At 29.4% G+C, this 12,938-nt stretch overlaps 1 protein-coding gene and 1 pseudogene across 1 annotated transcript; both read right to left on the bottom strand.

The window, feature by feature from the left end:
* LOC132942694 (uncharacterized) overlaps positions 1–12,938 on the bottom strand; it is a 77,361-nt pseudogene that overhangs the window by 27,598 nt on the left and 36,825 nt on the right.
* LOC132935696 (probable lysine-specific demethylase 4B) lies at positions 2,485–4,581 on the bottom strand. Its single transcript, XM_061002311.1, has 7 exons — positions 4,509–4,581; positions 4,241–4,362; positions 4,046–4,135; positions 3,313–3,540; positions 3,048–3,232; positions 2,832–2,985; positions 2,485–2,769 (listed from the first exon to the last, which is right to left on the bottom strand). Exons 1-7 carry the CDS (start codon positions 4,579–4,581, stop codon positions 2,485–2,487), a joined length of 1,137 nt encoding a protein of 378 aa, XP_060858294.1.

Raw genomic sequence — 12,938 nt, 5'->3', positions numbered from 1 at the left:
CAGTTATAAGGAGTAGTTGGCTTTTCCCTCTACACAAACTGGTCTTCAGGACCGGGTTGTTGGACTGATATAAATAAAGTTTTTTAAGTTATATTTTAAAGGTCCTAGAAACTTATGACCTGCGTTCATAAACCAACACAATCGAACACGACTTAGCAACGTATACAATAATTAAATATAAATAATAAATAATAAATTTTATTAAATGTCTAAAATAGTTATATTATTATACAGTACACAAAACCTAAGTAACCCTATTGTTGAGGGTAGTTTATTGAAGATCACATGAGTAGCAGAGTACTGTAGATAACTCTAATGTGTAAACGAATTACAAATAAATGTGTTTGACATAATATATTATTATAGTGTTCGACAATTAATTTTCCACTGTAACGAATGGATTTTTTATACTATATGTAAATACAGTTTTGACTGAACACGTGAGTGGTGTATTTAATCAACATTAATTGTTCAAGAATCAAGAATATGTTATAAGATATATTATCTACTTAATATTAAGTAAGTATCAATTTATTTATGATCAGTGTATACTTCCAAAGATGAGTAAACAATCTGGGTTTTTAAAATGGAAGAGAAATAGAATTATAAAAAATGACTTACATAATCTAGCCTTATTAAGAACAAAATATAGTATTGGCACTACTGAAAATAATAGTTTGTCAAAACCACCAGCCCCAGGAGTGAATAATAGTAATTTCCCACCAAATGTTCATGCCTCTCAATCTAATGACATTTTGTTATTTGAACATCAATTTGAACCTAGAGTACACTGTTCATCAAATAATATTTCAGAAATAACAACCAATACAAATGTAAATACTTATTGCAATACACCACCAGAAGACAGCATCATTGTTGTTCGCTACACAATTTCTAGTGACATACAAGATGATTTATTATTATCACAACAAATAACTGAGAAACTTAAACTCTGGGCTGTTCCTTGTAAAATATCATATTTGTCTTTAAGAGAGTTACTAAAAATTATATGCTTGATACCTGGGCTAGAGAATACTCTTAAAGATCCTAGGATATTTGTACATACACCTAGAAATACTATTACACGCAATGTTAAAATGTTTTATGTATAGTTAATAATGTTAAAATGTCTCCTAATACATTTCCAATCGGTATCTATCATGGAAATGATAAGCCATCAAGTTTTAATGATTTTCTTGAAGAATGTGTTGACGAGTCTGTAATATTAACAACTCAAGGCTTAAATATTAAAGATAAATCTGTATTGTTCAAAATAACTATGTTTTTATTTGATGCAGTTGCAAAAGCAAGTGTGTTATATATTAATGGACATTCTGGTTATTCGTCTTGCACTACATGTATCCAAGGAGGTGAATATATAATTAATAGAATTTGGTTCCTAGAAATATAATTTATTAAAAGAACAAATACCGAGTTTTTAAATAAAACCGACCAAGAGCATCATACAGGGGAAACAATCATGGAAAGGTTCCCAAATTTTGAACCAGTATCTGCTGTACCCATAGATTACATGCACCTAATATGCCTTGGTGTTGTAAAAAAGTTTACATTTAAAAATATTTTCATAAATATGGTGAACATAATTTGTTCTCTTATAGGAAAAAATAAATTGTAATCGATCACAAATAAAGTTTGTACTATTAAAGTAACAAACTCAAATGTATTCAATTATTCATAACTTTATGAATCATCACAATTTACAATAAATACCAACAGGGAAATAGTGCAGGCGATGAAGAAGGCGCACACGGCAACAGGTTAATCAAATCAACTACAATATCGTTATAGAATTCTGCTATATATTACAGAAGTGTGGCCAAGAGCGTAAAAGACCGAGTATATTAAAGTATATTATTGTTTATTATTAGTCACCAAAGTTTAGAATTCACTGTGATGACTAATATAAACTTGTGTAATTGAATACATTTGAGTTGATACTTATTTATTATTCTGAGTATTCTTAAGTTAATAAAATAAAATCCACTTTTTTATCTAAACAGAATCATAATAGTCTTGTCAAGTGATTTGGACTAAATGCTACCTCATATGTACTTGTTGAGAGTATGATTAATTGGGCGAAAATGAAATTATTCTACATTTTTAATAATAAAATATCTTGTAAGAAATAAGTTCATTGTTTTCTATACATTTTTAAAAGTAAAGAGTATATTTGTATACAATACATTGGTAGGTGACAATAAATAAAAAAAAATCAACTTAATTACAATTATATAACTAAATGCTTAATATTAAAAATATAAAATTATAATTTACAATTATTTTTATGGAAAATGTACTAACATGATCCTCTGATTTCATTATTTTAAATTTGTACATATCGTATTTATGAAAGGCTTTTGGATATAACGCTCTCAGTATTAATCATCTGGGTATTTACACTTAAATACTTAGGTCCAAAACTAATTTGTCTTAGAGAAACTTAATCTACCACACATAATAAAATTACAAAGGTGCTGCAAACGCTCGGGTAGGATCTTCTGGATGGTAACCAACATCATTCCCTTTACTCCACAAATCAAACCTTTCAGGCTGGAAGCGTTTCACAAAGGTTGTCATATCGATTTTAATGTTGTCATTTCGACAACTGCAGAGCTTCGACCGTTTCCCGTACTCTATCCAGCGGGGTGAGGCAAAGTTTGTGGACTCCGCAATGTTGAATCCGTTATTATAACCGGCATGGTATCCATACGGAAAAGTTATAATAAATTCTCCTGGCTCCTGTGTTATCTAAAAATATACATTGAAATTAATATAATATTTTAAAACATCTCATATTAACAATCTTTTACTTTATTGAATTGAATGCCATGTGTTTTTAATATTGTAGGCGATATCAAATACATTTTATGTCTCAGAAATGATGAACATGTTGAAGAATCATCTGGAAAATATGAACTAGCTAGTCTTTCAAAACGCCGTCCCTGTGCTGGTGGTATTGCGTACCTAAAAAAAAAAAGAATGTATACAACAAAATCACTTATAAAAAAATGTAAAAAAAAATGTACCATGACTTTGGACTTCCGTAATGAATATAGTTTATACTGTATAGATCCATGTCTTCAGTATGCCAAGGAAATGATGTTTTCCACATGCCAAAATAAAGATAAGCCGTATTAACCCCCTCAATTCTTAATCCATAATCCCGGTCAACAAAGTCCAAAATTGTACCTAGTTTGTTGATATTCCATACCTTAGTATAAAAAAAAAAAATGTAGTTTTTAAAATTACATAGTATACATTTAATGATATTCCTATACAAGGAACACTTACATTTACATCCTTATCTGTAATGGATCCCGATACATCTGCACCATACAATGGACATCCATTGTACATAATGGTTTTCCAATATTTTCTTTCGAGGTCAGCATAATCAACAAAACTAGGTGTCTTATATTTTCGGGACTCGGCCAGTTTTTTAAATACCTCCACTGTCATGGAATTATTTGGTTTGATTATGTTAAGTTGTTGGTAAGCTCCCAGTCTACCTGTGACATTCTAAAAGAATATAATTAATAAAATTAGTTTTTCGGTACTTCGACTACCGCCAGTCTTAAATCAATTTCGGTATCTCGACCACCAAGCTTGGTGCAGATAATACCATACAAATAATAGTGATTTGTCTTCTTTAATTATGTTTTGAGGATGGTTGGATTGCATAAATTATGTCCATTACATTTTGTGAAAAATATTTGGTTATGAATCAATATCATAATCATAGCACAGTAGTAGTTTGAAATAATGATATTTGAGGTAGCTATATAATTAATATCTAAAAACAATATATCACCACAGTTGATATTTTAAGATATTTACTGAAGAGATATTTATTTTACAGTCAATATAAATGGTAGGTAATCGAGTTGGTTTAGTGGTAGTTAAAATAAGGGAATTGTATAGAGCTGAACTTAAAATCGGGCGGTAGTCAAGATAACAGCAAACTGCCTACACTTAATAGTTTAAACTCGAAAAAAGCTAGCCACATGTTTAAAATATGTATTACTTGGTACTGTGGAGCTGGAATATTCATATTCATGATATCGTCACTTAAATATGAATTTCTCCTAGGAATCCATTCTCGCGGTGGAACAACCTAAATAAAAATGTTATTAAAACATTAAATACCAGCAATGTTGACAATTTTTAATAAATAAACAGTGTAAGATTCACATTGTGTAACATTTATAAGATTACTTACTTTTGCAATGCCTGCTTTATGCGCACCTTGGGATTCCATGTATTTTACAAATTTATTAAAATTTTGAAATTCGGCCCAGGTTGGCCGAAAGACCATAATATTCTGTTCTGTGCTCATTATACCTGAAATAATGATACAATATACATCAACATAAAATATTGTAACGGACATTTATTTTGATGACTTATTATTAAGAATGCAAATTGATTGTAGTGGCAGCTTCTACATAATATGAACTATAAGAGTCCTTTTTATGTTTTCGAATTACCTTTACCCGAATTACGAGGTAACTTTTTAACTTCAAAATATATTCTAGTAATGTGTTTCATTATCGTTTCCATAATCGCTCTAATGATCAAATAATATTTATATAAAATAAATATCATATATATGATATTTATATTAATTATACACGACCTAGGTACATTAATTTAGGTTTCCGGTGTTTTGACGCGGCTCCCATAGACAACTCTTGCGAGGCCCCTGGGACGACGCACAGTCTCAACGTTTCTGGTATAAGTTATAGACAACGACTCCTGGGTCCCCACACGAGTGTCCTAGTAGCCAGTGGGGCCCAGTACTCTTGTTTTCGAGGAATGAATAAATAATAATAATATGGGCTGCGAAACGCGCTGTAAAGAAAACCACATGACGACCCAAAAATATATGCGCAATTCAGTAACCCAATTTTCATTTTCAGGCACAACAATCAAAATACAAATTTGAAATTGACAAATATTGTAAACAGTTTTTGGACATAACCTTAAAAAAGCCCCATATTGTCTTTCTCTCTTCCCCAAAATAGCACACAGTCCCATATGAAACTGGTATAAGCGTGTCCTATCCATTCTTATATTATCTATGCGTGTGTCATTCGATCAGGCCACACGATAACGCACAGCCGACTGATAATGCTATGACCCGAATGGCTAACGCGATAACGTGGGGCGGCGGTGGCGCAGAGTGCCGGGGAATGGATTCGCAGAGTGGTGCAGGGTGACGTAGGGCGGCGTAGTGTGAGCGTTGGGTGTGGGGAGGAACGGAAGATCAGAGAGCCGTAGTGGTTTGTGATGGAGTGGTGAGGGGTGAGGCGCACATGATGGCAAGGGTGGGAGGGGGCGAAGCGAGTGTCCTAGTAGCCAGTGGGGCCCAGTACTCTTGTTTTCGAGGAATGAATAAATAATAATAATATGGGCTGCGAAACGCGCTGTTAAGAAAACCACATGACGACCCAAAAATATATGCGCAATTCAGTAACCCAATTTTCATTTTCAGGCACAACAATCAAAATACAAATTTGAAATTGACAAATATTGTAAACAGTTTTTGGACATAACCTTAAAAAAGCCCCATATTGTCTTTCTCTCTTCCCCAAAATAGCACACAGTCCCATATGAAACTGGTATAAGCGTGTCCTATCCATTCTTATATTATCTATGCGTGTGTCATTCGATCAGGCCACACGATAACGCACAGCCGACTGATAATGCTATGACCCGAATGGCTAACGCGATAACGTGGGGCGGCGGTGGCGCAGAGTGCCGGGGAATGGATTCGCAGAGTGGTGCAGGGTGACGTAGGGCGGCGTAGTGTGAGCGTTGGGTGTGGGGAGGAACGGAAGATCAGAGAGCTGTAGTGGTTTGTGATGGAGTGGTGAGGGGTGAGGCGCACATGATGGCAAGGGTGGGAGGGGGCGAAGCGAGTGTCCTAGTAGTCAGTGGGGCCCAGTACTCTTGTTTCCGAGAAATAAATAAATAATAATAATATGGGCCGCGAAACGCGCTGTTATTAAAAAACCACATAACTACCTAACCAAAAAGAAATGCGTAAACGATGGGTCGAGTGTACCGATCGTTTACGCGAATGGCGCGCTCGCGTTTGCGTGTATTTACCTTAGGACTGTGACGGTGATTGATAGAAACTACGGCAGACTTCTTCGTAACAAACGGCAATGGACGCAGATGGCTGTGAGATTTTGAAGCGTGTTCTCGAAAAGATGACGAAGACGAAACGACTATAATAAATTGATTAATGGACTAGACGCGGTCCGAAGTGGTATAACGACAGAGCTCGAAAACGTGCGTCAGGACAGTAGTGAGAGTGCGCTGTACGGCGGTCAGCGAGTACAATAACCGACCAGTGATTAGGGCTGAAAGTAGGGATGTCAACGGTATATCGATATTTTGATGATATCGATAGTAATAAATCGATATATCGATATCGTACTTCGATAATTATCGTTGCATCAAAATGTTCACACGATATATCGTTGAAATATCGATATTTGAACGATATTATATTTAAAAATATTTCACGCTGCCGTCTAAAATTGAATAAAATAACTTTAATAATAATTTAATACTGATAGTATATCTGATATCAATTACCATAATTGATAAGTACCACTATACCACGGTTTAAGATATACGGGTTAGCTATCGCCTGCCAACTATGCGGTCCAGAAATGTTACGGTTGACTGGTACACATATCTACCAGTAGCGTGGCGCTAGTGGTCCGTATGGTTGCTTTATTTTGTTTTGTCGGCATAAATGTACGGCATAAATGATAAAAGCAATAAGCAAATAAAGTATAATCAATAACAATTATTAATTATAGAACTACGTGCTAATTAAATTGCAATTACCAATTATTATATTTTATTCTTAATTATATTGTAGCCTGTAGGTATTGATTAATTATAATATCATAACAATGTATTTGTGTTATACGTATAGTGTTTAAAAATGTTTTAACAAAATTTGTAATTTATGCATATTATTTAATATTTAATAAATTCTAACAACTAGGTATATGGACTTATACTGTAGTCTTGACTCTTGGGTATTTCATTCATAGAAAAGACTCTTAATATTCTAAACAATGTGTACATATACTAATAGTATAGTCATAAGCGCAACTGGGGGGGGGGGGGGCTGGGGTGGCTAACCCCACCAAAACTTGTAATAGCTCCCTCAAAATAAATTATTCAATTCTTTCCTAAAATATTAACAAATCTTTAAAAATATAGCTGTATTTCTTATATTTTTTTTTTGGAAAAAAATTAAACTTCAATTTTTTAATATTATTAAAAAAATTTTTTTTTTTCTATTGCCTATGAGAAATATGGTAAATATTATAAGCTTTATGCTTGTATTTGTTTTAAGGAAACAAATTGTATAGGTATGATATAAATTATTTTGTATTTGGTAAGATTATTACACAAAGTTCCACAGTATAACTGTGCACTTAACTATAACATACAGATAGGTAATAGCGGAATAAAAATCCCCTGAAGAAAAATCCCCGACCCAAGGAAAAATAACCTCTAGACTACAATATTACTGACAACCACATGATATTTCTAAAACGTAATTAGCGTAATTATTACATTATTTATATTTAATTACAAAAATATTATTATACTCATAATATAATATTACTTTTCAGTAAAAAAATTTATATATAACAAATAATATTAAAAAATGAACGATAATTTTGTTTTGTTTTATATCACAATAATACGATATATACGATAATCTTTTAAAAGATTACTGATTAGGTACCTACATTCATTAACTATTTGTTTAATAATAATTTATTATATTAGATGTATCGATCATTCGAAATATTTTATTTTATAATCTTTTAAATAAGTATTGTATCCACCTATATTAATTAAACTTGTAAAATCTACTTCTAATAATAATTATTATTATTTACATATTGTTAAAATATTATTAGGAAACGTAATATTTTATTTCGTGGATATATTATTATAATATACATATAATATAAAGGTATTAAGCAAAAAATATTGAAAATTATAATATAAATATTAAAAAATAAGGTATAATTAAAATACTTGAGTAAATAAATTATTGATTTTTTTTTGTATGATTTTTTTATATTTTTAAGTGAACATATGTGGTGGTGTATAGTAATTTTAAACAAACAGTTACTTATATAAATAATTTTTTACTAAATGTATGTCACAATTTGTTAACATTATATTTTACAACTATACATTTTAAATTAGTTATTTTTAAGCAGTAAATGTACCCGATTTCCAAAAATTACCAATTATTTGTTAAATCAAGATTTTAGAGTACTATTAATTAAACAATTTCTTCTCATAGCTAATATTTTTTTTCTACCTATAAATGTGTTATTATTTAAAAACATTATTTGAATTCACTCAAAAACTTTACATATATCATACATTTTATATACGCAAGGAGATTTTCAAAATATTTAGATTAATTTTAAGCTATAACTTATACAGGGTGATTTTTTTATCGTGAACTAGTTAATATTTCGGGAAGTATTAGGAATTTAAAAATATTTTTTTTTTTAAAACTCTCTAGGTTTTACTATTTTACACTGTGTTACAATTTTGATAATTTTAACTTCCTCCCTTATTTGATAAAACACTATCAACTTTTGTGAATCGATGAAGTGAGTCCTGTATTGTTAATCTGTTTGCAGGGCTATAGGCCCAGAGCCCATTGTTCATAGTGCCTACCCGACTTACCATGTATAATTATTTGGTATCCTGGGATATATTTTTTGTATAATGTATAATTTGCATTTTATATCAAAACTATCTTGTGTGTGAATAGACTAAATAATGGACATCAATTCAATATTAAATTATCAAAGGCAATAAACACATTAGTTATCAATAATTTTACTAGAGTATGAACAAATTTCCATAGTGCAAATTTTTGCAGGATTTGGGTAAGGTCATAACTAATAAAAAAATTTAACACCTAACATTTCCACAACCCTAGATAAATTAATAAAACTTAAATGAACATTGATCATACTTTACATTATCTAATCCTAACCTAATTAGGGCTTGGATGTTGTTACATTAATTAAAAATTAAAAGTTATTAAAGACTAATGGTAGTCGCTAGACTTAGAGACTTAAAAGTTTTAAACACAAACATATACGCATACAAATATGAGCAAATATGTATACACTAGAACAGTAGAACAAGACAGTTTTGACAGAATTTATTGGAAAATGTATTTAATAATTATTAATGTATTATCAGTTTTTCATTTTTGAAATAATTATACCTATGGCTCCAATGCTTTTGAACAAAAAAAAAACAATAGACCGATAGGAGGGATTAACATCTATGGCATGGAGCGCATGCCATCATCACATGGGAGTCGCACAATATTTACACAACATTGGTAAAATACATCACATTTGTGTAAGCAATTTAAAGTACATTTTTATGAAATTTTTTTGCTCTAATGATTAAAAACCTTATAATATGCAAAATAAAGTTTTGTATTGTTATAAATTTTATAATATGAGTTTTTAAATTAATTATAACAACATCAAAGTCCCAATCACGTCATCAAGCATAATTATCAGGTATTTTAAATATGTCAATTGCATCAGTAAAAAATCATCGTAATATATTCTGAGTGGTGAATAAGGTTAGGTTTTAGACCGGGATTGAACATTTTTTAGAAGCATTTTCCGTCTGGATTTAGAGCAATTTTAAAACTTTTAATTTAGTATTAATAAATTTATAGATTTGAAATGTGTAAGACGAATAATTGTTGAACCATTAAATAAATATTAGTATATTAAAATTAGCAAGGAATCGAGATTTTATGCAGAGTAAAATAAATATAAAAGCAAATTCATTATTCGTTAATATCCAATATAGGTAGGTATCTAAAGAAATGTAGAGTTTATGAAAGTCAGCAGTTTTAAATAGCTAATAAAAACATACTTCATACCTAATTTAAACTTAATGAACATTATTCGTACAAGAGTATAAATTATTCAATTGAATAATAAATTATATGTATATTATTTACTATTTTGCTATATTTATAACATTATTAAATGAGACTAATATTTAAACAAATTACTTAAAAAATAGGTATGTTAAAGAATTTATATGCTCAAATTGGTTAAAAATAGTTGGTTTTGTGCAAATAACATTGTAAAATATAACTGCAGTCTACAAGTCTTTAAAAGTTAAATCAATATTATAGGTACCAATTAACTGTTTAAAACACTCGAAATTCTTTTATTTGCAACAAGTTATATACTTTTGATACAATATGATTATGGCTACCATTTTAGATTTGCAGAAGTTTGGTCCATGCTACAGGTTTAAATGAGTTCAATCGTTTTCTACATTACATTGTATTGGTTTCTATATTTGTTACACTATTAAATGCGACCAATGTTTGAACAAATTAGTAGAAAATAATTATAAGGCATTCATAAGCCCTTAAAATAGATGCTTTTGTATAATAAACTTGTAAAATATTACTGCATTAAAGTTTTAAAATCTAATAGTTATAAATTCTATAATTTTATTAACACAAACCAACAAAAAATTATACATGCAAATATTTATTAAGTAAATTATTGAATTCTATGAAATTATTACTAATGAGTCAAGATAATGTTAAACACTTTAGCAAAATAGCAAATCTAGATAGAACTATATAAAATATTCTGATTTGTTCCACTTTTTATTATGGAATATTCACATATTCGATATGGAGAATATGATTTTATAAAAAAAATGATTTTACATTTAAATATTTAGGAAATAAAGAATACACATTATGATTATTATAATTATGATGAAAAAGCTAATTTGAAATTTGAAATCCCAGATAGGTAAAAATGAACAATGACTTTTAGATAAATTGAAGAATAATTTTATTGAGAATTATGACGGCTATGGAATTTAAAAATGTCCATTTCAAAAGGGTTCAACGTGTCCAAATGTCAAACATTTTAAAAATGTTTTGATTCTTCATAATTTGAGTCACTCATATAACAAACATACCGTTTATTAAGCATACCACTAAAACGTATAGAATAAAACAATACAAGATGTCCATAATAATTATAATTATAATTTATTATAGCAATTTAAATTACATTATACACATAAACATAAAAAAGTATATACATATATATATTTTATATATTATGTGTACAGAGATTTATGAACATGAATAAAATAATTTGAATCATATAACAATAATGTTTAACTGCTAATAATATAACAAAGAATTTTTTACTATCCCAATAAAATATATATATATATTCCCATTGATAAGAATTAAATTTAAACACATACCAATTAAGAAATATACGAATAATTCTCTTCCCCAACTCGATTTAAGAACGGCCTAGTTATAGTTTTTTTTGTTTTAAGTAATGATTACTTTATTGAGAAAAAAATATTAGTTTTAGATAATGAAATTCACATAATTATACTAAAAATATTGGAAATCTTTTCTAAATATTTTTAAGTTCTATAATAGTATATTTTAATAGTTAATACTAATTCAATGTTGAACGGAGATCATTTTATATAATTTTTCAAAAAATCTAGTCATTACATTGCATAAAAAGAAACTGGCACATTAGAAAATTGTTTATTTTGATCTCACACATATACAAATACATAACTAACCAATGGAGTAAGTATACAACCATGTATACGCACATCTTAACATAAGGAAACAATAATTTAAAGTTTCAAAAAAAAATTGTACATAATTAAACATGGCATGAGATTACACAAAATAATTTTATCATTTTAGATAATTTGATACAAAAATCTCATATGTATTAACAATTAAAAAAATACCAAAAATAGTGCAACACACCTGCTTGGTTAAACCAAGTGGCTGTCAATATTAATTTTATACCTAATCCTATCCAGTTATAAAGAGTAGTTGGCTTTTCCCTCTACACAAACTGGTCTTCAGGACCGGGTTGTTGGACTGATATAAATAAAGTTTTTTAAGTTATATTTTAAAGGTCCTAGAAACTTATGACCTGCGTTCATAAACCAACACAATCGAACACGACTTAGCAACGTATACAATAATTAAATATAAATAATAAATAATAAATTTTATTAAATGTCTAAAATAGTTATATTATTATACAGTACACAAAACCTAAGTAACCCTATTGTTGAGGGTAGTTTATTGAAGATCACATGAGTAGCAGAGTACTGTAGATAACTCTAATGTGTAAACGAATTACAAATAAATGTGTTTGACATAATATATTATTATAGTGTTCGACAGTTAATTTTCCACTGTAACGAATGGATTTTTTATACTATATGTAAATACAGTTTTGACTGAACACGTGAGTGGTGTATTTAATCAACATTAATTGTTCAAGAATCAAGAATATGTTATAAGATATATTATCTACTTAATATTAAGTAAGTATCAATTTATTTATGATCAGTGTATACTTCCAAAGATGAGTAAACAATCTGGGTTTTTAAAATGGAAGAGAAATAGAATTATAAAAAATGACTTACATAATCTAGCCTTATTAAGAACAAAATATAGTATTGGCACTACTGAAAATAATAGTTTGTCAAAACCACCAGCCCCAGGAGTGAATAATAGTAATTTCCCACCAAATGTTCATGCCTCTCAATCTAATGACATTTTGTTATTTGAACATCAATTTGAACCTAGAGTACACTGTTCATCAAATAATATTTCAGAAATAACAACCAATACAAATGTAAATACTTATTGCAATACACCACCAGAAGACAGCATCATTGTTGTTCGCTACACAATTTCTAGTGACATACAAGATGATTTATTATTATCACAACAAATAACTGAGAAACTTAAACTCTGGGCTGTTCCTTGTAAAATA

The sequence above is a fragment of the Metopolophium dirhodum genome, chromosome 1, assembly GCF_019925205.1.
Source record: "Metopolophium dirhodum isolate CAU chromosome 1, ASM1992520v1, whole genome shotgun sequence".
Lineage (NCBI taxonomy): Eukaryota > Metazoa > Arthropoda > Insecta > Hemiptera > Aphididae > Metopolophium > Metopolophium dirhodum.
The sequence above is the reverse complement of the archived record's forward strand: the minus strand, read 5'-3'. Positions and strand labels throughout refer to the sequence as shown.